This window comes from Capricornis sumatraensis, chromosome 2 (assembly GCF_032405125.1).
Source record: "Capricornis sumatraensis isolate serow.1 chromosome 2, serow.2, whole genome shotgun sequence".
In the NCBI taxonomy this organism is placed as follows: domain Eukaryota; kingdom Metazoa; phylum Chordata; class Mammalia; order Artiodactyla; family Bovidae; genus Capricornis; species Capricornis sumatraensis.
The window spans coordinates 111,446,071-111,471,794 of NC_091070.1; the positions used below are offsets into that span (position 1 = coordinate 111,446,071).

The 25,724-nt window shown below is 50.2% G+C and overlaps 1 protein-coding gene across 1 annotated transcript; it reads right to left on the reverse strand.

The window, feature by feature from the left end:
- Window positions 1-5,326: 5,326 nt before the first annotated feature.
- FCRL6 (Fc receptor like 6) lies at window positions 5,327-25,415 on the reverse strand. Its single transcript, XM_068993888.1, has 9 exons — window positions 25,385-25,415; window positions 19,055-19,075; window positions 16,657-16,923; window positions 15,860-16,144; window positions 15,454-15,729; window positions 14,942-15,067; window positions 10,522-10,587; window positions 5,529-5,560; window positions 5,327-5,452 (listed from the first exon to the last, which is right to left on the reverse strand). Exons 1-9 carry the CDS (start codon window positions 25,413-25,415, stop codon window positions 5,327-5,329), a joined length of 1,230 nt encoding a protein of 409 aa, XP_068849989.1.
- Between the last annotated feature and the right edge of the window lie 309 nt (window positions 25,416-25,724).

The following is a 25,724-nucleotide window of genomic DNA, read 5'->3' on the forward strand; positions in this document are numbered from 1 at the left end:
TTGAATGATTCTGAAGTGTCAAGGCCAGGCTTGGGGTGGCCCTGGGGTGCAGGAGTCTGGCCAGCATGTGAATGCTGGAAATACAGATGCTGAGTTCCCTTGGGGAAGACAGTGGGCAGTCACACTCCCTCTTGGTAGAAGGGGTGGTCACTGTGGTCCATCCCAGCAGGACATGAGTTGCTGTCTCCAGTGCACCAGCCCTTTTGCTTGAGGGGAATTTCAGAGGGGGCTGAGAAAGTGGGGAGGAGGAGATTGTGTGAGGACCTGAAAATATCGCACACACCTCCCCTCAAAGAACTTCAAGCAGCCCTGAGACAACTGGAGAAAAACTGACTGCTGAAGGCACAGGAAGGGTTAAGTCCTGGCGGCAGTTTCTCCCCCCATTGCTAATCACTGGTTCAGACCACATTAATTACCCAGCCACAGGGGGAGTGCATAGCGTAAATTAACTGCTGAGTTCAAAGGGGCCACTCCCCACATTTCTTAATTAAGAGAGCAGCTGGCAGCCTGGGCTGCACTCAGCCTCCCTGGGGCCTTTCAGGGAAACTCGAGTGGCTGAGTCGGAGTCTGCCTCTGCCCAGGCCCGGGCAGGCAGGGTAGCCCCATCTGCCAGGTGGAGTGGTCTGCGTTCGCCTTCACTGTGGGCTGGGGGTGGGGGGCTGGGGGGAGCAGGTGTGCACTGTGGGGGTGGGGGGAGCAGGTGTTAACTGGGGCTCATCTGAGCCCGCAAACCTCAGCCCTGAGAGCAGATTTCAGTTTGGGTGGTGGTGCAGATTCAGGGTGGGGTGGCACTGGATGCAGTGTGAAGGGTGGCTGAAGCGATGCCCTGTCCCTGCCTACTCACACTTGTTCTTCTTCTTGGACTGGCCTTAGGGCAGAATGGCCTCGCTCCCTCCCCGCCTCCCTGCACCGGGAGACAAGTGGAATAGGAGTGGAAAAAGTAGAATGTTTGAGAAGAGAAGGGAGCTGGCAGAGGAAGAGCACCAGGCAGGAAGGAGTGGGGGGCCTTTAGAGGCTTTTGGAATACAAGGAAGAAAGCAGAGTGTTCCTGGGGGAGGATGGGGCTCTGGGCACTGCTTTTTTTTTTTTTTTTAAATCATTTATTTATTTTAATTGGAGGATAATTACTTTAGAATATTGTGATTGTTTTTGCCGTACATCAACATGAATCCGCCATCGGTATACATGTGTCCGCCGCCTCCTGAACCTCTTCCCTCCCCACTCCATCCCTCTAGGTTGTCCCAGAGCCCCGGATTTGGGTGGGCACCGCTTCTAAGCAGGATGGGGCTGAGGGCAGGCAGAACCCCCATGAGCCCTGTGTCTACCTTCGCCTATACGCTTCCCATAGAGTGGACCAGCTGCCTGCACCGTCTGCCAGCTGATGCCCTGGCAGCCCCAAAGGCTGCCCCGGGGAGGGGGCGTGGTGTGTGCACCCCGCCCTCGGCGGCCAGCTTGGTCAGCGGCGCTGCCTGTCGGGGAGACTGTTTGAGGCAGTGTGTGCGCATGTGAAGTGGACACATCTTACTTCCCCTGAGAGGACACTCTAGTGTCTGCCCGGCCCAAGGCTGGCTTCTGCTTCAGTATTTGTGCCCAGGGCACCTCTCCTACATCAGCCTCATCCTGGCCCTGCTGGGAGTTGGTAGAATGGGGCCTGGTGCTCACAGCTGGAAGTGGGATGACCGAGGAGAGGGGGAAAGAGGGAGCCTAAGAAGCAGTACTCAGGAGGGGAGGGGTGGGAGGGTCTGAGGCTTCAGCAGGCATGAGGCAAAGACACACTTTCCCAGAGGCTGGAAGATGGCCCAGAAAAGAAAGCAAGCTGTGACTGAGCTGCGTTTAAGTAGAGAAGGGGAAGACGGAAACTCATTTCTTCACTCACTCGCTTACACAGAATTTGCAGGGTTCCCATGGTGTGCACACTAAGGTACTGAGCAAATGTTTATCGGGGATCAGCGCAGCATGAGAAGGCCCTGTGAGGTCAGCAACACAGGCTGATGATGACAGCGATCATGCTCCCGACCATGGAAGAAACCGTCGCTATTGATCGGCGCCTCACGTGGGAGAGAATTCCAGAAACAAGTACAGCAGAGGCTCTTCGTTCACAGAGTGGCGTGTGCTGAAGGAGCAGCCTTGCTGATGCTCCAGGTCTGCCAGGTACAACTTCTTCCGGCCGTGTAGGCAGAGATACAATATGGGGAAGCCTGGGTCTTTCCCATGCTGTGCCCCTTGTCTGTACTTACTGTCATCACAGTTGAGACAAGGATGAAGGACACAGAACTGTTTAGTGGGTGCTTATTTAAATAAAAAGGTAGGGGGTCTATTTCCTAGCCAAATTTAAAATAACCTGGAATTGAAAGAAATTCCAGCATGTGCAGTCTGCCTGGTTCAGGGAAGGGCCGTGCTCAGTTTTTATTGTTCGTACCTAGATGGTACGAACAGATACAAAACATGCAAAACAAGGGTGGGGTGTTTACTGAGACCTAACAACAAAGTTGTCCAATGAATGGGTCCGATCAGAGTGTAGGCTGCTGGGCAAGTCCCCGCCTACCCAAGAGGGCCACTAGGGAGCAGCCCTGAGGCTCCTGGTTGTCCTCTTCCTCTCCACATTAAGGGGCACCTCCAGACTGCCTCTCGGTCCTTATGCCAGCTAAGTTCTCTTGCCCATAAATGATATGACCCCATAGAGCCCAGGTCCCTAGATGAGGCACAGCTAACTCACCCCTGCTGGGTAAGTGTTGGCATTTAGCTCTGACTTGGAAAGAAAAAGAACGTTTCCTATTTCAGAGCCTTCATCAAGCATGGAGGCTGCTGCGGGCCTTCCAGTGGGGAGCAGCACTGCAGCAGCGTCTGGGCCTCCCGGGCACTGCTCCTTCCAGCCCTGCCCACCAGCATCCTCTGCGAACAGAAGCAGGTACCTACTCGGAGAACTGGAGATGGGATTTGGCGCTGGATGTGTTGACATTAAGGCTTCAGATATCACTAGTGGTAAAGAGCCCGCCTGCCAATGAGGAGACGTACACTGGGTTTCGATCCCTGGGTCAGGAAGATCCCCTGGAGGAGCACGTGGCGACCCACTCCAGTATTCTTGCCTGGACAATCCCAGGGACAGAGGAGCCTGGTGGGCTACAGTCCATGGGGTCACACAGAGTCGGAGATGGCTGAAGCGACTTGGCAAGCATGCACTCACATGTGCTGATAGTAGGCAAACCAGAGAGAGTCTGGGCTGAAGAGTGTGGGTTTCCTCTAAAAGCTCTATTTTCTCTATGTCCTTCTGGGAATTCTCTTTTCCTTAACTTCTTTTAGTAATTGTTCATTTTGGAAAATTCCAGCTCATTGTTTTACAAATTAAGGGTCTGAGGAGACAGCAAAATGTCTGAGACACACCAGGTCAGCAGTGTCTATGTGTGTGGGTGTGTGTGTGTGTGTGTGTGGGTGTGGGTGTGTGTGTGTGTGTGAGAGAGAGAGAGAGAGAGAGAGAGACGGAGAGGGAGATAGAGATACAACTCCTCACGTACCTGAGTTGAAGGACCCGTTTTTCTTTATTACTCCCAATCCACTGTGGAGCTATACTTTTGTACAATACCATAAAAATGAATTACTCAAAAAACATTGAAAGAGAGGTACAAAACATAAGCCCTAGTTTAAATGATTATATTAAAAAAACATAAAATTACTCTATAGATTGCGATAAAAGTTCCTAAATTCTTGTTTTCAATTGTTCTATTATCTTACCTAGACTGGTAAATTCAGTTCACAGACAGACCCCAGTTCGTGGACCAGGAGCGGGTGTGGGGCAGGGGGCAGGGAGGTATGAAAGCTCAGGAAGGAGGTGGTCTGCGGGGACGACTGGAGGGCTGGCTCCTTCCTGTCCCCGTCATCGCTGTTCCCTTCATGAGCTGTCTTACCTACGTTTTGACTTTTTAGAAGGGGGTGGCTCATTTACTGAGGGACGGGTAAAGAATTAGGGTCAGGGGAGGGTTACTTCCTGATGGACCAGTGAAGGCCCTGCGCTTCTGGATGGTGTGTGCCTCCCAGTGATCCTGGCAGAACCAAGGGGCAAAGGGGAGGGGAGCCTGGTGTATTCTGGCTGTGCACTGGACGGGCGATGAAGGAGACAGAGAACCAGAAAGAGGAAGGGCTGGGATGGGAGGAGGCAAGGGAGAACAGGGAGTAGAGAGGCGAAAAACAAGGGCTAGCCTGGGATGCCCTACCACTGTCTTCTCCCAAAGGACAACTGCAAGCAATTAAGCTCTCAAAGGCAAGCGGACTGATTTACTTCCATGAAGGATGTATTTTGGAGGTAGACAAGGCTTTTAAAACTTTCATGTACATGCAAATTGTCCGCCTAGAGATCTTATTGAAATGCAGGTTCTGATTCAGAGGGTCTGGGCGTCTGCATTTCTAATAAACTCGAGGGGAAATGATAGAAGTTTGCAACTCTGAGGGGCCAGGAGTTCTCTGAACATTAATTTCTTAGTAGGAGAGGAAGGTGCCAGTTCTGGTAGCTTGGACCCCACTCCCTGTGATTCCAGTGCAGGGGTCCACAGAGCAAATATATATTAATAATTAACCTTCATTGACCCTGCTTCCTTTGTGGCTCAGATAATAAAGAACTTGCCTGCAATGCAGGAGACCTGGGTTCCATCCCTGGGTCAGGAAGATCCTCTGGAGAAGGAAATGGCAATCCACTCCAGTATTCTTGCCTGGAGAATTCCATGGACAGAGGAGCCTGGTGGGCTACAGTTCATGGGGTTGCAGGTTGGATACGACTGACTAACTAACATGTTCACTTTGTTCATTGACACCAACTCAATGGACATGAACTTGGGCAAACTCCAGGAGATAGTGAGGGGCAGGGAGGCCTGGCATGCTGCAGTTCATGGGGTCGGAAAGAGTTGGACGTGACTTAGCGACTGAACAACAGCAACCTTCATTGAACACTCTGGTTGTGGACTGCACTGAGACTCCCCTCCTTTTCCCTCCCCTGGTCCTTCCTCTTCCTCACCCTCCCAAACTCTCATTACCAGGCTGGTTCACACGGAGTCCAATCTCCTTGAGTAAATCAGACCAAATAATCAGGCAGCCCAAATGATGGCTACTGATGGACAATATGAAATGAATCGATACACCTTTATTAACAAATAGATCTGCAACCATGTATCTTTTTGAACACTAAGGGATAACAGGAGATTTCTCATGTGCTCCTCAAATGGGGGTACTTGCTGCTAGGTTGGGGGACTGGAAGCCACAGAAGAGGCTGGGGTTCCCTGGCCCCTGGGGAGCACTGGGGGCTGCGGAGGTGTGTGTGTTGGGGTGGGGGATGCCGCTGCTAGCAGAGGGCCTCCTTGTAGTCACTAGTAGGAGCACAGCGGGTCGTGCTTCTTCTATTCAGCCCCTTGTCTGGATCCTTGCTCAGCTGCGGGTGTTTCACCTCAGCATAGATGACAGAAATGTCCTGTGGGAGAGTGGGGTCAGGGTAAGGGAGCCGATGTCACACAGAGGAGGAGAAAAGAGCAGGAGTCCCATCTCACCTTTTCCTGCTGGGCTGGCTGGGCAGGCCTGGCTGTGGGGGAAGAGCAGCATTCAGGTTAGGGCGCTGGGCTCACAGGGTGTCCCCTTCCCACCTCCTCGCTGGCACCTCCCTCTAGAGAGCACGGGCTGGCAGGGTCTGGCCTGCTCCCCTGTTACTTCTCAGGGCCTCTCGCCCTCAATCTGAAAGCAGGTGGAGTCAGGAGACCCCAGCTGTGCAACCTGAGGCCACTGACTTGGCCTCTGAGCCTCAGCTGCTTCAACCAGGAGAGGGAGGTGGCGATGACAGTGACTGCCTCGTGGGATTCCAGTGAGAAGCAGGGGAGACGAAGGTCTCCAAGATACTTAGAAGTATCTAGAGAATGGATACTTAGAAGTATTCTAGAGAATAACTCCTCCATTAGACACCTGTTCTGCATGGGGCAACCTTTTAGGTGTGAGAATTATATATCTAGTCTACCTAGTATATAACAAGCAGAGGTCTAATGCTACCTATCTAATCTCACATCAGTCCTGTCTAGCAGCGGGTATTGATTCCGAGGCTCAGCGAGGTGATTAACTCTCCAGAGTCACTTCCATAAGAAATAGTCTGTGCTGAATCGCTGCAGTAGTATCTGACTCTTTGCGACCCTATGGACCATGTCCTTCCAGGATCCTCTGTCCATGGGGTTCTCTAGGCAAGAATAAGAATACTGAATCTTTGAGAATGTGAAGCATTATCCCACTGACAAAAATTCCAGCATCTTGGAACATAAGGGCTCTCTTTCCTTTGGGTTTCAGACCCCTGTGCTCACCATCAGGTAAAGCCTGTTCAGAGCTTGAGTTGGAAACAGACTACCTCCACCCCCACCCCTGCCTTCATCTTTGTTGTCTGCAAGGATTAAAGGATCCCATTTCCTCATTTCCCTTATTTTGCTCATGAAAACCATATAGTCTGAGGTTGACTTCTTTTTTTTTTCTTCTTATGTTTAAGTCCTCATTGTGACTCTTTACAGGAAGGAACTGTGCCCATGTGGGCTTCCCATCTGCCTGGCCATGTTATGGGCACAACTGGTCAGGTCTTGAGGGAAGAGCCCTGTGTCCAAGAGACTCCTTGGCTGTCCACTTTCCCTAATGTGGGGGGAATGTGGCGGTGGGGGAGCAGAGCCCCTAGGCTGATTGAGACCCATTTTATAGACCAGGAACTCAAGTCTCTGTACAGGTGAGACGTAAAAGAAAGCTCCCTGTTTTTGAACACCTATTGCATACCAGACAATCTCTGTGGTTTCTACAACCCAGGTTCTATTCCTAGTCATTCATAATAATTTTACAAAGTAGCCATTATCTGGGCTTCCCTGGTAGTGCAGCAGTAAAGAATCTGCCTGCAATGCAGGAGCCGCAGGAGGCTCAGGGTTGATCCCTGGGTGTGGAAGATCTCCTGCAGGAGGGCATGACAACCCACTCCAGCATTCTTGCCTGGAGAATTCCATGGACAGAGGAGTCTAGTGGGCTTCAGTTCATAGGATCTCAAAGAGCTGGGCATGACTGAAGCGACTTAGAACGCACATATGCAGGCATTATCTACACGTTATAGTGGCTCAGACGGTAAAGCGTCTGCCTACAGTGCGGGAGACCCGGGTTCAACCCTGGGTTGGGAAGTTCCCCTGGAGAAGAAAATGGCAACCCACTCCAGTACTCTTGCCTGGAAAATCCCATGGACAGAGGAGCCCTGTAGGCTACAGTCCATGGGGTTGCAAAGAATCGGACACGACTGAGCGAATTCACTTCACTTCACAGATTAGGCTCGGAGAGCTTACGTAACTTTCTCACAGTCACACAGAACACAGAGTCAAGTTCTGAACTCAATTCTGACTGACGCAGAAACCCACACTTTTCCACAATTCCATGCTGCCTGTTTGAGAGAGGACTAGCCTTCCCCATTCTGCCATCCTCACTGTCGTATCCGTGGCTGGGGTTTTTGGCTCCATCTTAGAGCTGGGACTGTCCTGTTTAGACTTATACTTGGGGGCAGAGACAAACTATCATTCTTTTTCCTTTGTTCCTCCACAATGCTCAGAAAAGGGCAAACAAACAAACAAACAAAAACCACCTCCCTAGTTGGGATGGTCACACTGAAGGTGTGGTGGAGATGATGTTTATGATGGTGAGACCTGATAGAGTGCCTGAAGAACTATGGACAGAGGTTCGTGACATTGTACAGGAGGCAGTGATCAAGACGATCCCCAAGAAAAACAAATGCAAAAAGGTCTGAGGAGGCCTTACAAAGAGCTGAGAAAAGAAGAGAAGCTAAAGGCAAAGGAGAAAAGGAAAGATATACTCATTTGAATGCAGAGTTCCAAAGAATAGCAAGGAGAGATAAGAAAGCCTTCCTCAGTGATCAGTGCAAAGAAATAGAGGAAAACAATAGAATGGGAAAGACTAGAGATCTCTTCAAGAAAATTAGAGATACCAAGGGAATATTTCATGCAAAGATGGGCACAATAAAGGACAGAAATGGTATGGACCTAACAGAAGCAGAAGATATTAAGAAGAGATGGCAAGAATACACAGAAGAACTATACAAAAAAGATCTTAATGACCCACATAACCACAACGGTGTGACCACTCATCTAGAGCCAGACATTCTGGAGTTGGAAGTCAAGTGGGCCTTAGGAAACATCACTATGAACAAAGTTAGTGAAGGTGATGAAATCCAGCTGAGCTATTTCAGGTCCTAAAAGATGATGCTGTGAAAGTGCTACACTCAATGTGCCAGCAAATTTGGAAAACTCAGCAGTGGACACAGGACTGGAAAAGGCAGTTTTTATTCTAATCCTAAAGAAAGGCAATGCCAAAGAATGTTCAAATTACTGCACAATTGCACTCATCTCACATGCTAGCAAAGTAATGCTCAAAATGCTTCAACAGTTCATGAACTGAGAACTTCCAGATGTTCAAGCTGGATTTAGAAAAGGCAGAGGACACAGAGATCAAATTGACAACATCTGTTGGATCCTTGAAAAAGCAAGAGAGTTCCAGAAAAATATCTATTTCTGCTTTATTGACTATGCCAAAGCCTTTGACTGTGGATCACAACAAACTGTGGGAAATTCTTCAAGAGATGGGAATACCAGACCACCTGACCTGCCTCCTGAGAAATCTGTATGCAGGTCAAGAAGCAACAGTTAGAACTGGACATGGAACAATGGACTGCTTCCAAATTGGGAAAGGAGTATGTCAAGACTGTATATTGTCACCTTGCTTTTAACTTATATGCAGAGTACATTATGTGAAATGCCAGGCTGGATGAAGCTTAAGCTGGAATGAAGATTGCTGGGAGAAATATCAATAACTTCATATATGTGGATGACACCACTATTATGGCAGAAAGCAAAGAAGAACTAAAGAATCTCTTGATGAAAGTGAAAGAGGAGAGTGAAAAAGCTGGCTTAAAACTCAACATTCAAAGAACTAAGAACATGGCATCTGGTCCCATCACTTCATGGGAAATAGATGGGGAAACAATGGAAACAGTGACAGACTTTATTTCTTGGGTTCCAAAATCACTGCAGATGGTGACTGCAGCCATGAAATTAAATGATGCTTGCTCCTTGGAAGAAAAGCTATGGGAAACCTAGATATTATGTTAAAAAGTGGAGACATTACTTTGCCAACAAAGATCTGTCTAGTCAAAGTTATGGTTTTTTCAGTAGTCGTGTATGGATGTGAGAGTTGGACCATAAAGAAAGCTGAGCACCGAAGAAGTGAAGCTTTTGAACTGTGATGTTGGAGAAGACTCTTGAGAGTCCCTTGGACTGCAAGGAGATTCAACCAGTCCATCCTAAAGGAGATCAGTCCTGAATATTCATTGGAAGGACTGATGCTGAAGCTGAAGCTGAAGCTCCAATACTTTGCCATCTGATGCGAAGAACTGACTCCTTTGCAAAGATCCTGATGCTGGGAAAGATTGAAGGCAGGAGGAGAAAGGGACAACAGAGGATGAGATGGCATCAGTGACTCGATGGACATGAGTTTGAACAAACTCCAGGAGTTGGTGATGGACAGGGCAGCCTGGTGTGTTGCAGTCCATGGGGTTGCAAAGAGTCAGACACAACTGAGCAACTGAACTGAACTGAACTGAACTTTCAACATACCTGTGTTTGTGGTGCTAGTGGTCGTGAAGTCGTGAAGGAAGGTGGTGGCGATGAAAGTTCCAGTATTTATGATGATGGTGGTCAGGGTGACGATGGTGGTCGTGATACCTCACCCTAGGCCTCAAACTTCCCCTTTACATGAACAAAGATGTCAAGGTTGGCTGGAGATCACTTACCTTCATGCTCCCTTGGGATTGTATGAATCTCAGAGTAGATAACTCCTTCATTGTTTTCATTCTGGCGATGAACTGAAAGAAGGAATGAAGCTTAACTAGGAACCACCTGCTCTCCCACCTTGAGACCTAAGCGTTCTGAGGACACTTATGGAAGGAAGCCAGTCAGGGGCTGTTATGCTGATAACTGGCAGTGGGAAGTGGTTATTAATGTGAGATATCCATCTTGGCAGGAGGACTGTGCCCCCTGATACAGGTTCTAGCAGTTTCCCCAGCCCTGATATTGTTCAAACTAGAGGTTGGTTTGTTTTTTTTTTTTTGTAAAAAAAGGTAGTAAATATTTTAGTTTTTGCAAACCCCAGCTCTGTGATGCAAAAGCAACCATACACAATATATACACAATGTTCCTTGCAAAAATACTTGGTGGACCAGATTTGGCCCATGGGACATAATCTGGTAACCGTTGGTCTAAACCTCCCCCCTGGGGGCTGGGATCCCTTCCTGCTTCCCTCTCCCACCACCAGCTCCATGCCCTTGCTCCTCAAGATCTCCCTGGAAGCCTCCTGCTTTCTTCCCCAAATGACTGATTCCCAAGACTCAGGCTCATGAGGCCTTCTTTCTCCTGACTCCCCCGGCAAGGCACTTCTTTGCCTTTATGGACAGATGCTAGTCCTGATGCAAATCCTTACCGTTGACATACAGTTGGTGCTGCTCTTCAACTGGGGCTGAGGGTAAATTCCGGGGTGGAAGAGGCCCTAGGAGATGAAAAGGTATGATTCACTGAGTGTCCTCAGAGAGCAGACTAGGCAGAGGGTGCAGTAAGACAGTCAGTTTACCTTTACAAATTGTATAAAATCACCTTTAAAAATTGTATAAAATATTTAAAAATTAAATTGAAAAAAATGTCAGTGGAGGTTGCTGGTCTTCCCTAGTGGCTCTGATGGTAAAGAATCTGCCTGCAATGCAGGGGACCCGGGTTTGATTCCAGGTGGGAAAAATTCCCCTGGAGGAGGGCACAGCAACCTACTCCGGTATTCTTGCCTGGAGAATCCCAAGGACAGAGGAGCCTGGCGGGCTACAGTCCATAGGGTAGCAAAGAAACAGACACGACTGAGCGACTAACGCAACAGTGGGCTGCTGGAGGTCTGAGACTGGTTTGCTGATGATTGTTAATCAACAGGTCTGGACATGGTTAATTTTTATAGGATGTTTTTTTCGAAAAAAAAAAAAAAAATACCCTAATGGATAGGATGGCTCCATAGGAACCACAAACTGGAGGAGGCAGGGTCAGAAAAGATGGGTTACACCCTTGCGTTGAAACAGTGCAGATCCACAAGTCAGGTTGCTTTTCAGGAGGAGGAAAGCTAATAAGTTTGACAACACTCCACGTGCCAAAAACACAGCAGGACCAGGGAATTCAAATGCAACGTCTACTTAATTGCATAGCTCCTCACCCAGGGGCCAGCACAGAGCTGGATGTCAAAAAGTCCCCCCTTCCTAATTCTTGACTGTCTGACATTTTTCACAACCACTTTGCAAAGGTTAATACTATGATTTCCATTTTTTAAAATGAGGTGACTGGTTGGGAGAGGTGATTTCTTCAAGGTCACACAGAAAGCTGGTGGAGACAGAATCTTAATCCAGTGTGTATGCATTTTCTCCATTAGCCTGCCGCCTCTGTGATAGCAGATGTTTCTAGAACTTTAAAAATTATGTCCTGGGATGGGAATTGGGTCACAGGTGTATTTGAGAACACTCAGTTCATGCCCGTTGTCCAAGAAATATTCATTAGTTCTGATAGCAAGAAAGCATCAGAGTCATCAGGTAGCGCCTTTGAATGTGGCTCCTTCTGTAAAACGAAGAGGGCATTTGTGGAGACTCAGAGAGGCCCCTGGTTATTAAACATTCCCTGATGCTCATCCGTCAAGGCTGTGATTCTGAGTTTTCATTCCCAAAGAGCTCCGTGATTTTGATGGAACTGTGTTTTATGGGAGGCGTGACAACAGGAAGTAAAATGAACACTTGAAAAAACAGCCAGAACTTGTACACTTATGTAGGTGCTACTTTGAAACAGACCTCCTGTATGACCACATCCTAGATTCCACCATTGGTCAGAACGCTTTGGAGATTGCCTTCAGAGATACAGTCTGTGGGATGTTTTTATTTCTTGAGGAATGGATATGCTGTCTGGAAATGATTAAGGGTCTTGGAAAGTTGACCATGGAGAAAAGAGTTGTTGGACAGTGTTTCTTGGGTAACTGCGGAATTTGGCCTGAAGCTGATTTTCTGAGCGACATTCTAAAGAAGGATTTGTGCCCCTGAGATTCTGAAATGTTAAGACCTCCGCCGGGAGTCTTATTTTCATGAGAGACAAGTTTCTTTTGAACTGGAGTCCCGGTGCTCACAAGCTGACAGTGGGGGTGGGGTGGCGGGGTGGGAATGAGTGGGGAGGCAGAGTCTCCACATGAAGAGGGATGTCCCTTTGGCCCATGTGAAAGGCATCTTCTTCTTGAAGATCTTTCACCAGTGACTGCTCCTCCATCATCTTGTTTGGGGCTGGGAGGGGGAAGACTGTGATGTGTTGCTTTGCCCTGAATGCTTTGACCCAAAGGTGAGTGGGTGGGAACAGCCCTGTTACTGAGGCCAGGCCAGGGAAGGAGGTTTTATGCAGGTGCAGGGAGAATAGAACTCAGCCCATCAGTTCATGGTCCCTACTCCTGCTGCCTCCCCATCTAATGCTGGGCCTGCCTCCGTCTCTCTCCAACTGTGCTGTCCTTAGTTGCTCGGTGGTGCCCAACTCTTTGCAACCCCGTGGACTGTGGCCTGCCGGGCTCCCCTGTCCATTGGGGTTCTCCAGGCAAGAGTACGGGAGTGAGTTGCCATACCTCCTCCAGGGCATCTTCCCAACCCAGGAATCAAAGGTCTCCAACCCAGGTCTCCCACATTGCAGATAGATTCTTTATCGTCTGAGCCACCAGGGAAGCCCATGAATACTGGAGTGGGTAGCCTACCCCTGCTTCAGGGATGTTCCTGACCCAGGAATCGAACCAGAGTCTCCTGCACTGCAGGCGGATTCTTTACCAGCTAGGCTACCAGGGAAGACCCCTGGTACCTTAAAGCAACCCTGGCCTGACTGCATGGATTCTAGACTCAAGACTAAAGGAAAGCAGAGATGAGAAGTTAGATGGGCAGAGGCTGCTAAATTAAGAAGGGGACAGGAAGCTGGAGGCTGACTTAAGCTCCAACTGGGGTGCCTGGCGAGGTGGTGGGGCTGGGGGTGGGGAAAGATACTTTCAGGTACCCTGGCTGTGGACAGGGAGGAATACTTGGAACTGTAGGATGGGGTGGTCTTCCTCAAAAAGCGGGCTAGCTTAACTCCCAGAAAACTCATCACAAATTCCTTAACAGAGGGGGCCTCATACTTGAATAAGCGAATCTAGCTGAAGGTTTATGACACCAGTTACTTTTGCCCTCGGCAAGTGGAGAATAAGAATGTCCCCGGGGGAGGAAGAAATAGGTTGATTTGAAACACTGTAGGTGCTCTAGGAATAAACTGGGACCAAATAGCTTTGGCGCTGGGAACCATTCCCTTCAACATGCCTTCAGGCGAACAAAGGTTAAAATTGGAATAACTTGGAGCCACCCAAGGTGATTGCTTTGAAAGCCAACATTCATGCTTAATTATCATGACCAAGACAGGAAGAGGAGAAGAGTCTTGAATTTCAAAACCCATAGATTACCTAGAAATCCCATTTATCTAATTATTTTCACTTGTTTTTCCCTATAGAAAGGGAAAGTTGCTCAGTCGTGTTCCACTGTTTGCGACCTCATGGACTATACTGTCCGTGGAATTCTCCAGGCCAGAATACTGGTGTGGGTAGCCTTTCCCTTCTCCAGGGGATCTTCCCAACCCAGGGATCAAACCCAGCTCTCCCGCATTGCAGGTGGATTCTTTACCACCTGAGCCACTAGGGAAGCCCTAGAATACTGGGGTGGGTAGCCTATCCCTTCGCCAGGGGATCTTCCTGACCCAGGAATCGAACCGGGGTCTCCTGCATTGCTTGCCAATTCTTTACCAACTGAGCTATCAGGGCAGCCTCTTTTTCCCTATAGAATCCTCTGCCGATAGCATTACTCTCATCTGATTTTTGTTGTTGTAGTTGTTCCGCAAAAACACGTGATGGATTTATTTCAAGAGTACACATTTCAGTCTTTAAATGCTGTTAAGAGAAACGAGCCTTGTTGAAATGTAAGCTGGAGGCGGGCATGTGGTAGACAATATCTTATGGAATAGTTTCACATCTCATCTGAGACTTAGCTAAACTTTTTATTTTCAAAGACTCTGATCAGAGGAACTGGAGAATGGATAGCAGGAGCAAAGGCAGCCTAGGAACCCTCCAGGTGATGTGCTCGAACTAGAGTGAGAACGTGCTGAGCTCCCACTCGATGCCAGGCTGATACATTAGGTATGAGATGCGACCTCATTATCTCAGCCCTTACAACCTCCCTAGAGGGAGGCATTTAGTGCACCTTCGAGGGGACGGGCCCGAGGTCACCGAATTAGTAAATAGCAGTGCTGGGACCAGGCCACTCCCAGTCCTCTCCACCACACTTCCTTCCTGTTGACATACATGGACACTCACCCAGAGCCCAGTATAGCACAGAAGTGTGCGTGCATGAGCACACATGTGCACTGGAGTTCTCGTGTGCTCTTTCTCCCTTACTAAGTGGACCAGAGCTCCCCTGACTTCAAGGAGAGAGTTGGAGGCCTTGGGTTTGTCGTATTCACAGCCACAGACTGTCTCTCAAATGTGAAGGACACTGGACTACATCTCATTTGGCTTGTAAGAATTCCTCTGTGCCTTATTCATGCCTGAGTGCGCAGCAGTGTGTTTGTGTGACTGCACCAATACACTTCTGGGTGTGTGTGAGTTCTGAAAGTTGTAACTGTCCCTCCGGGGGCCCCTTTGTGTGACATGTGAAGAAAAGTCCCTCTCCCCCCCAGTACCCAGAAGTAAGCAATTGGTCCCATCAGACTCTCTTTCCAATGGCTGGACTGTGCCTGGCATAGGGATTCAGTAACTAAGAAGGCCCAAAAGAGTTACTAACCGTTTTTCCTCCAGGGTCTGAAATACCCCAGAAGTGCAGCAGCAATGACTGTCATGGCAAGCAGGCTTGCAGGCAGCCAAGGAACCAGCCAGTTGCTACTGGTGAGGGCAGATAAGACCTGAGGATCTGGGGAGTGAGTAGAGTTGACCATGAGCATTGAGGATGAAATTCACAAATGCACCGCAGACACGCACAGGAGCGTCAGAGTGGCTGGCATTGGTGGGAAACGCCTGGCCTGAAGAAGCCTGGCCAATGGGAATGAGGGAAGGACCAAAGGATGTCACCGTGGATGGGCATCCCATGGCTGACCATGTGGCCCCCCGTGGTGTCCCCTCCCTCTCCGTGGGCTTCACTATTTCCCCACCAGAGTCAGTGGAGATGTTCCCAGCAGGGTCCATGCTCAGTCAGTCATGCAGCGCCTGCTCTGTACCCAGCAGTGAGCCGGGCACGGCAGGAGGAACACAGAGCAGTGAGGTCTAGGGCTCAGAGCCCGGCTGGGGGACAAGACCTACCATCCACAGAGAGTGTCACAGGCTCACTTGTCTCTCTGGAGACACGGTTCCCGGCCTCACAGGAGTAGTTCCCAGCATGCTGCTCTGACATCACCCGGAAGAGGCAGGAGGCGGGTCCCCCATGGGGAGCCACGTGGTTCCGCAGGATGTCCCCATTGAGGTGGAATGAGTACAGGATTGGAGGGGAGCCCCTCTGGACCTCACAGAGGAGCTCCACCTCGTTCCCCACAACTAGGCTGGTGGGTCTCAGGGTGAGCAGGGGACGGGACACAGGAGCTGGGGAACACGCAGTTGGGAGGTCAGTGGACTACCCAGGGTCCTCCCTTAGGGACCCCTCCCCACACCATCAGGGCCCCCACTGCCCACAGCCCAGGCGTCTAAGCAGCATCTCCCCTCCCCCACTTACCCCACACCCTGAGCTCCAGCTGAGGGCTCCGTTTCTGGACCTGGCCACCCTCAGGGGAGGCCTTGCACCAGTAAAGCCCGGCGTCTCCCTCTTTGGCTGCTGGGATGCGGAGTTCTGGGTGGCGGCTCCTGTTCTGCAGGGTGCGGCCCTCCTTGTGGAAGGAAAAGAGCAGCCGCCAGGACGACTTCCGACTGTGCAGCTTTGTCTGGCATCTCAGGGTCACAGGGCTCCCCTTGCAGAGCTCGTGAGAGGGGAGGGCTGTCAGCACGGGAGGCGAGAACCACTCTGGGGAGAGACAGCACGGGGCTCACGATGGGAGTCTGGACAGTGTGTCCCAGGGAGGCTGAGGTCTGAGCTACGGCCCACTCCAGGCCCCACGGGGAATACCGTCTCCCAGCACCTGACCGCTCATCCCACCCAAAAACCCTGAAACAATGCCCATGCTCCCAAGCCCCTCTGGGGTCCCAGAAAGCCAGACCCAGACGGGCCTTAGCGGTCATCTAGTCCCCAGAGGGGAAGAGTCTGGCTCGGGGTCTCAAGGGGGCGGTGAGCGTCAGGGTTGCTTCTGGGCTCTTCCCGCCCTGCCCGCCCAGGGCATCTTCCGCCTCCCTGACTCCAGGCATGTCCTATGGTGGGGGAGGGTATGTAGACAGCATCTTGGGCATCTCAGGGCCCTGACGACTGACCCAGCAGCAGGGGCACCCAGAGAGAGGGGTGCAGCCCCAAGCCCTGCTGTCCTCTAAGACCAGGCCCCTGAGCAGCACCATAACCATCCCACCCCCCAAGTGGTGACTCACCTTGGACTTGAACCATGACAGTCCCTGAATCCCACGAGTCCATGTTTCTGGCATATTTCACCCGCCCAGTGCAGTTATACCGGCCACTGCTGTTAGCTGTTGCTGTCCCCAGGAAGAGAGGCTGGTTGTTCTTAGAGAAATGGAGGAATTTTTCATCTCTGTAGAATTTCACCTGGGACAGCACTGCATTCTTCCTTCCCCGGCATTGCAGAATCAGTATATCCCCCTCAAACACGAGGTATGGCTGGGCTTGGGGGCTCAGCCAGACTGTAAGATGCAGGAACAGGGTCACCCTGGAGCTGTGGGTCTCTCAGTCCATTTTCTTCCTCTTCCCAAGCCTAATCCCACCCCCGACCCCAATCCTGGGATGGAGGCTCCTGGATGGCACCCTCGCAGCTGTCACTGTCCCGGGTCGTCATGCCAGACCGGGGCCGGCCCTCTGCTTTCCTGCACCCCTTCCTCCCTGTTTCCTCTGCCCTTCTCTTTTCCTCCTCCCTCCTCCCCCTTCTTTTCTCTCTCTGTGCCACCTCTCTGGCCTCCTTCCCGCCTACCCTTCTTCTCTCCATCCCCCGGCTCCACCCCGCCGACATGACCAGGGATGGAACCCTTGCCCTCTGCAGTGGCAGCTCAGAGCGTTAACCACTGGACCATCAGGGACGTCCCCCTCCTTGTTTGCTTTTGCAGTGCCCTTTCCTCTGCCACCTTGGCAAGCTTGAGGCAAATTGCGTTCCTTCCATCCATTGTTCTTCATTCTCTTGATTGGATACCCGTTCTCCTAGTTTGGTTTCCTCTCCCCTGGTGACCCCAGCACAGCTCTTTCTGCAGCATCAACTTCGAATGGTATGTGCACCCCTCCCCACCAGAGAGGAGCTGAAGGGGTGCGTGTTGGACGTGCCATGGCCTGGGCTCGCTCCCCCCGACTTCCCTCATCGGGCTTCCCCAGGCCCAGCCTCCATCAGCACTCCCAGCAGCAAGGTTCATTTCCACCACAGTCACAATGTGGGATCTGCCACCTCTGTCCTCATTTCTAAAATGCCTTTTATGCCCTGATGTGGACAAGAGAAGAGCTCCTGGGGACCCGGCATCATCTGCAGGGCAATCCCAGACTGGCCTGGCCCCGGGACATACGTCTTTGGCAAACCACGTACCGCTGGCTGGTCCCAGACAACCTCAGAAGCCTGACAGTAATGATGCGTAATCAGATTGGGAGCCCCCGAAAGAGCCACAGCACATCCTACCTTCGTCTGGTTCTCCTGGATCCCTCGGACTCTTATTCTCACCCAAGAACTAATGATGCTCACAGCGTAGCTGAATAATGGGCCTTGCTTCCTTGGCTGCTCTTTCTACCACCACTAAATATTGGTTTGGATTCTTCCTCGGGCATCACAGAACATGCCCCCAGAGGTCAAGATTTCATAGGTCAGAGTTTTCACCCACTTGACAGAAGCTCCAGGGAGGTCAGTGGGACAGGATGAGCAGGAGGGCAAAGTTAGCCAAGGGAGAAAGAAGGCTGACCCACAGACAAAGATGCCTGTTTCCTTGAGCATTAGCGGGGTGGATGCAAATCCAGATGTTGATGAGTGGGGATGGCAGGAGCTCCAGAGCCACACTGAGAGGAGGAAATGGGGGCCGTTGGACTTATAAGAGGGCCGGGTGGAGGCCTAGAGTCATTCTTCTGGAACTTGAAGTCACCCTGTAACTATCCTCAGCCTGAGACAGTGAGGTCCTGGGTTTCTCCTCTTCCTAGGCATTGGGGAAGACTCCTGAGGAAGAGATCCAGGCTGGAGCTGCTCTGAAGATGCTGCTGGGGGACCCAGTGCTGTCGCTGTTGTTCCGTCTCTCAGTCGTGTCTGACTCTTTGCAGCTGCATAGACCTGCAGTGTGCCAGGCTTCCCTGTCCTTCGCTATCTCCTGGAGTCTGCTCAAACTCACGTCCAAGTCATTTCTAGCAATACGCAGTGATACTAGAAAGAGCAGCCAAGGAAGCAAGGTCCGTCATTCAGCTACACTGTGAGCATCATTAGTTCTGTGAGGCGAAGAGTCCTGGGGATCCAGGTGGACCAGGTGAAGACAGGATGTGCTGGGGCTCTTCGCAGGCCTTCCTGTCTATTACTCATCGTTACTCCCAGGCTTCTGATGCCACCCAACCATCTCATTTTCTGTCATCCCCTTTTCTTCTTGCTCTCAGTCTTTCCCAGCATCAGGGTCTTTATCAATGAGTCGGCTCTTTGCATCAGGTGGCCAAAGTATTGGAGCTTCAGCTTCAGCATCAGTCCTTCCAATGGATATTCAGGGTTGATTTCCTTTAGGATTGACCCAGTGGCTCTGATTTTACCCTTCTATTAAGTTTTGGCCCAGAGACACCCTTGGAGATGAAAGAGACACGGACAAGACTCACCAACTTTCCCAACACAGGGAACTGCAAGAGAAAAAAAGTAATAGATTAAGTAGCAGAAAGAACTTTCTGACAAGGAGAGGGCCTGTCACCGTATAAATAGATGCTAACATTCATTCAACCAGTCAACCACCCAGCCCCCTAAGCACATAACTATCTAAGCCACCCAGCCACTCAGGACCCAGCCACCCAGCTATCCAGCCAAACAGCCACCCAGCTATCTAACCAAACAGCCACTCAGCCACTCAACTTTTATGGTGGACCTACTGCCTGGAATTCTTTGCCCAATCTCAGTTCACATATTACCCCCTTAGACAGGTCTTGCTGGGCTTCCCAGGTGGTGCTCATGGTAAAGAACCTGCCTGCCAATGCAGGAGAGGCAAGAGACACAGGTTCAATCCCTGAGTTGGGACGATCCCCTAGAGGAGGAAATGGCAACTCCAGTATTCTTGCCTGGAGAATCCCATGGACAGAGGAGCCTGGCAGGCTATAGTCCATATGGTTGCAAAGAGTTGGACATGATCGAAGCAGCTTAGCACAACTATCATAATACCGTATTGTGTTGCCATCAGAGCACTTATCATCATTTAAAATGACCTTACCATTAAATTGCCTACTTGTAATCACCTGTCTCGCTCCCTCTGTCTAAAACTTAAGCCCCATGAGAGCAGCTCCTCTGCCTGTCTAGTTCACTGCCGTATTACCTACACCGAGGGCCCGTGCCTGGACCATGGTCTGTGTTCAGTAAGCATGTGCTAAATAGATGCACAAATGCTTCCCCAACTTGTGCAGGGCAGGGAACAAAAAGTAGAAGACACAGGACTAGATTCTTACACTATTGAGCCTGAAGGGCCTGTTTACATGTACAGAAGAACTCAGCAAAGCAGGACCGAATTCTTGTGGCCCATCTGCCCACAGAGCTCTGGGGAATAGAGTATATGGAAGTGATGATAGGAAGGAGGTAAGAATAGATTGTATGGATGTGATCATAGGAAGGAGGTGAGGTTTCCCTGGAGGAGTAGTCACTAAACAATTGTGGGGCATGGACAGGCAGCTTGGATGCATGAGAGAACTATCAACAGGCCAGCGCATCACACCTTGTTGCACCTTGGATGTGTTGCACTAATGCTTCTAGATGAACGAATGCTTGAGGACAGTAAGTGGACAGGAAAGTGAAAGTGTTAGTTGCTTAGTCACATCTGACTTTTTGTGACCCCATGGACGGTAGCCTGCCATGCACCACTGTCCGTGGGATTCTCCAGGCAAGAACACTGGAGTGGGTAGCCATTTCAGGTCTCTTGCATTGCAGGCAGATTCTTTACCATTCGAACCACCAGGGAAGCCCAGGTGGCCTGGAAAGAGAGGCCAAACCACAAAATGATGACAGATGAGGTTAGGCAGGTGTGATCAGCCTAAGGGGTGGGAGACCCTAAACTGAGGGGCAGAATTGGATATAAAGCAGTGGAGCAGATTCTGGGCTTTGGGGCAAGAGGCAAAAGAATGAATGGTGTAGGGTTGAGTGCAGTCAGTCCAGCCTGTCCCCAGGCATTTACTTGTGCCTCTCTTTGCTGGGTGCTGTGCAGAATCCTGAGAAATGCAAGAATGGTCTTGGGAGGGGTGGGTGAAGATCCCCTCAGCAGATCCGGCATGTATGTTCATTCACAGGCTATCATGCTTGCTGTCCGCATGATTTGGGACATATTCTCTACCTACTCAGCTCAGGTCAGCTCCCCCGCAGGTTCTCAGTGTGTTTAAGATTACGAGTCCATCCCTTCATCTTCCCCTGCCTGCAATCTAAGTGCATCTTCTGTGATCTTGGTGTAGTGGGAAGCACACAGGCTTTGGAACCAGATGACGTGGACTGATTTCATGAACCCATCTCTTTCTATGGGAACTTGCACAGGTTGTTTAAAGTTCAAGAGCCTCCAATTCCTGGCTCTGTCTGTATAGTGGAAATGGCAATGAAATGGAGCAGGACCGTATGGTCATTGCCCCTCCCCCCACCGGCTTCTCTGCTTGCCACTTGCCTCTGGAAAACCTTAGTCAAAGAATCAGCTTAATCAGAGAAGTGAGAAATGCTGAAACAAAAGAAAGCAGTCAAAGGGGACCAAATAATAATAATGTAGTCATTAAGCACAGTCAAGGACCTTTAGTTCCTTCTCAAGGGCTATAGGTAATATTCTGAGCCATATCCTGCGAGCTGTCTTACAGATACCAAAACCCCAGGTGGAGAAATTAACTGCATGATGCCCAGACTATCCAGGACATGAGCTGCCACAATTCCAAGAACTCACCGCAAAGAAATGGGAACAAATGGACCACAAGACTGAAGGTTAACTGTACCTAAAACAACCAAGGTGATTCCAGTCAGACCACTGATGACCACTTTGAAGATGACTGTCAGAGATGACTGCTGTTTCTGCATGTCGCCCGCCGCCCCCCACTCTGTCTATAAAAGCTCTCACCGGCTGCCTGTCAGAGGGGGAGTCAGCCTTTGGACAGATGTCCGCCACCCTCTCCCACAGTTGCTGGCTCCTGAAATAAAGCACTTTCCTTTCCACCAACCTGGCCTGCTTATTGGCTTTTGAGTGGCAAGCAGCCAGACCCCCCCATGCATACCTTTTGGTAACAATAAGTCATTTTTTCCTTACAGAGCAGTTACATGGATTATACTGACCCCCTGCCTGGGGAGGTGGCTTCTACATTAGCTGAAAGCGGAAAGAAGGCCTGATCTCAGAGTGACTAAGACCTCACTGGGCAGTGATGCCTCCCCTTCCTTTCCCTTCCCCACCGGAAAACTTTGCAGCTACAAAGTGATGAGCAACAAGGCTGAGGTGTCTGATGCCTATAACAAGAGGGTAGGCTCCAGCAAGCACAGATGCTTCAAATAAGCTTGTGCCCCAGATCCCAACGACTTGCTCTCCAGGGCACTGCAAGGCCTCGGGGTTGCGATTGCAGAACCACTGTGTATAATCAAAACGGCCACCAACTGGGGACAAACAGAGTAGGTGACACCTGCTTACAGCAGTTCCTATGATGAGAACCCGAGGGCTTCAGTCAGGTGCAGGCTGAAGATGAGGCGACAGTGTGATGTGAAACCAAGAGCTACTGTAAAGCTGTGGAGTCCTGGATGGCGGAGGTCACAGCCCCAGCGAGCTCTGCACTCACTGGGCCGCTTTGGGAGGGAAGAGAAAGCCCGGCTCCTGACCCACTGACAAAGCTTAGCAGGACCGAACAGACCAGGGCAACGAACAGGGCCTAGAAACCACTTCCTACTAGAGGAATTGGGAGACGTTTATCCGAGAGAGATGAGACAGAGTAGGGATAGTCAGTGGCCTTCGAATACCTGATGGGCTAAGCTTAAAAGAAAGGAGAGACTTGTTACTTCATGGGGGTCTTCCCGGCCGTCTCACATCTCGCGCATTGGCAGGCAGGGTCTTTACCACTAGCACGACCTGGGAAGCCCTCATAGGGCAGAAGTGGAACTAGTTAGATCAGAGAGGCAGGTTTCAGTTCCACACGAGGAGCGACATCACAGTAAATCTCTACCACATTGCAACATGCTACTCTGCCAAGGGGTGGCAGCCGCGCACCAGGAGGGCTGTGTGTCACGGATGCTGTGTGTGTATGGGGGTGGGTTCCAGTATGAGGACTGAAGCTGGCCGATGCACAGCTCAGAAGAAGGTCGAGGTTCAATGCCTAAATTTTAAATAAATACATCTTAGTGTGTGTTAATCACTCAGTTGTGTCCGACTCTTTGCAATCCCATGGACTGGGGCTTGCCAGGCTCCTCTGTCCATAGAATTCTCCAGGCAAGAATACTGAAGCGGGTTGCCATTTCCTTCTCCAGGGGATCTTCCTGACCCAGGGATTGAACTCAGGTCTTCTGCGTTGCAGACAGATTCTTTACCATCTGGGCCACAAGGGAAGCCCAGATACACCTTCAGTATACAGCCATGACCAGCGTGCTCAGCCTCAGGGCTTCTAGCCTCTAGTATCTGTGACAGACGGTACTAACAACAGGTACCATTTGCTGTGTGACCACGTCCTGCCAGGCGCTTTAAATGAGTATAATTTCTAGTTTCACCTGATTAGAATCCAACTACATCCAGACTAGAGGTAGTGAGACAGAACAGAGAAAGCCCAGGGTTTGACAGAATGGATTGGGTTCCCATCTCTGTTTTGCTTGTTAGCAGGGTAATTCTAGGCAAGTTTCTCAACATTTTTGAACCTCAGTTTCCCTACCTGCTTCATAGGGATAAAAATTAATCCCTCCCCTATAACGACTCTGAAGGTTATATGAGATAATGCATGCACTGTACATTTAATTTTTTTTTCCCCTCTCCTCTGTCTCTCTGGCCACATCTGAGAGGAAATGGCACTAGAGAGGAAATAGCAGCTTTACCCTTAACGGTAACTTCGTTCCGACACTTTCAGACAGGGGGTCTGACCCTCAGGCTGGCTTTCTGGGGTCCTGAGCGTCAGATGTGACTCAGTCCCGCCTGGGTTTCCCATATGCCATCCAATTATTCAGCCAGTTACTGACTTTCCACTCCTCCTCCTTTGCTTTCCCCCATCCAGATCCTGGGCTACACGCCGGGAAGCTCTTAGATTTTTATCTAGTCAAGTCCAAGGACGCTATTCCTTTTGCAAGGAAGGGATGTGCCCTTAAGAATCTCCCATCTGGAGCGTATCCAGGCACGAGGCCATCCTGTCCCTGCCCTAATGTGAGCACTGACCTTCTCACTTGTCCAAATGACCATTCATAGAACACACAGGGCAACATGGTGATGTTGGGGAAGGAAGAGCCCTGAGTGGAACAAGTATTTTCTTCTCAGAGGCTAAATTCCCACAAACTCTACTTAGGTAGGGGGTGTTTTTAGGAATGCATTTGCTTTTCAGGGATTCCTGGGTGGCTCAGGCAGTAAAGAATCCACCTGCAATGCAGATTCTGGATTTAATCCCTGGGTGAGGAAGATCCCACGAAGAAGGAAATAGTTATCCACTCCAGTATTCTTGCCTGGAGAATTTCATGGACAGAGGAGCCTAGCGGGCTACAGTCCACTGGGTTGCATAGTCAGACATGACTGAATGACTAACACATTTTGCTTTTCTGGTTCAGTGAAAACAAACTTCTGGGATCAAGCTTAAAACAAAAAGCAAGTCAACTCAGAAACTGTGAAGCGAAGTGATCTACGTGCCCAGACTCTTTCCTTTTGAGTGTAGCATCTGACAATGGCTGAGACTGAGCTGAATCTAGGGGAGCCGAGTAAGCCGTCCCCACTCCAATCCTCTGTCTGGAGACCAGTCCCTCCTGGCATGTGTGACCGGCCCCAGTGGATCAAGGAGACAGCTATGGATTCAGGAGAATGGATCTGAACCTTCATATAGGTCCCTGTGGACTTCCCAGGTGGCTCAGTGGCAAAGAATCTTCCTGCCAGTGCAGGGATGCAGGAGATGCCGGTTTGATCCCTGGGTCAGGAGGATCACCTGGAGAAGGAAATAGCAACCCACCCCAGTACTGTTGCCTTGGAAATCCCATGGACAGAGGAGCCTGGTGGGCTACAGTGCATGGGGTTGCAAAGAGTTGGACACGACATAGCGACTCTACAACAGCAACAATAACAATAACATGGGTCCCCATGGGCCAGTCAGACCCAAATCAGAACCTCCCCCTGACAGAGAGAGGAAGTAGGCAGAATAGCAATGGTCATTTTGAAGAGGGCTTTGGACATTCAGGGCATAAACCTCTTGACCAGGGAAGAAGCCCAGTCATTGTTGACTGGTTCCAAGAAAAGGCTGAGGCTTCTTGGAATACACCTCCTTGTAAAACCTCATGTTTAGCTCCGCTTGCTGAGCAAAATGTGTGGAACTGCCTTTTGTCCACTTCCCTGATCTTTCCTCTGCACCCCAGCAGCCTCCTTTTCTTCTGTGATTTTATTTTCCTTTCAAGATAGACCTGATGGATATTTTAACTTGATTTCACAGGGTGAAAAATGTCATTGGACTTCAGCATGTGATTTTTTTGGCTCCCTAAATTAGCTTTGACACATCAAATGGTTGCCTTTCCAAGGACCCAGGAAAATGGGGTAGGAAAGCCTGGGGCTCCCCAAATGGCCTCATCCCCATCACTCTCATCCCCATCACCTCCATCACTCTCATCCCCATCACTCTCATCCCCATCACTCTCAAGCATACCCATGTGCACACACTAGTCTCAAGCTCTAGCCATAAACCCACTCAAACTAGAAAAGGTGAAATAAGGAAGTTTGCATCTTAGGAACGATGCAGTCTTTGGTGCCCAGGAGAGGCTGCTGGCACTTGGTGACTTACCGAAGAGGAGCGCAACCATCCAGAGCAGCATGGGGCCTGGCCTGGCGTGGAAGAGGGTACGCAGGATAGACTGGAGTCAGGGGCGAGGATGGCAGGGAGAGCATCTAGGCCACAGGCCCAGGGGTGGGTGGGTGACCCCCTCTGACGTGCTTTGTGTTAGCGCTTGATAATCTAAATACAGGAAGTGGGGAAGAAACTACAAGCTCAAATTGGTATTTCTTCTTTGCTAGAAGGAGCGTAACACAAATGAATTTTCTTGACCATAAATCATAAGGTAGTCAGGTAAGCCACTGGCAAGCACTTGACTCTTTTCTTAATATATATATATATTACTGAAGTG

Bases quoted from the DNA above. Each gene is read 5' to 3' on its own strand.
- FCRL6 (XM_068993888.1), bottom strand. From the start codon at position 25,415: ATGCTGCTCTGGATGGTTGCGCTCCTCTTCG. The intron at 19,076-25,384 runs GTAAGTCACCAA...TTTCTCTTGCAG, and splicing joins GATGGTTGCGCTCCTCTTCG to TTCCCTGTGTTGGGAAAGTT. The intron at 5,561-10,521 runs GTAAGGATTTGC...CTTCCCCCACAG, and splicing joins GCACCAACTGTATGTCAACG to CCAGGCCTGCCCAGCCAGCC.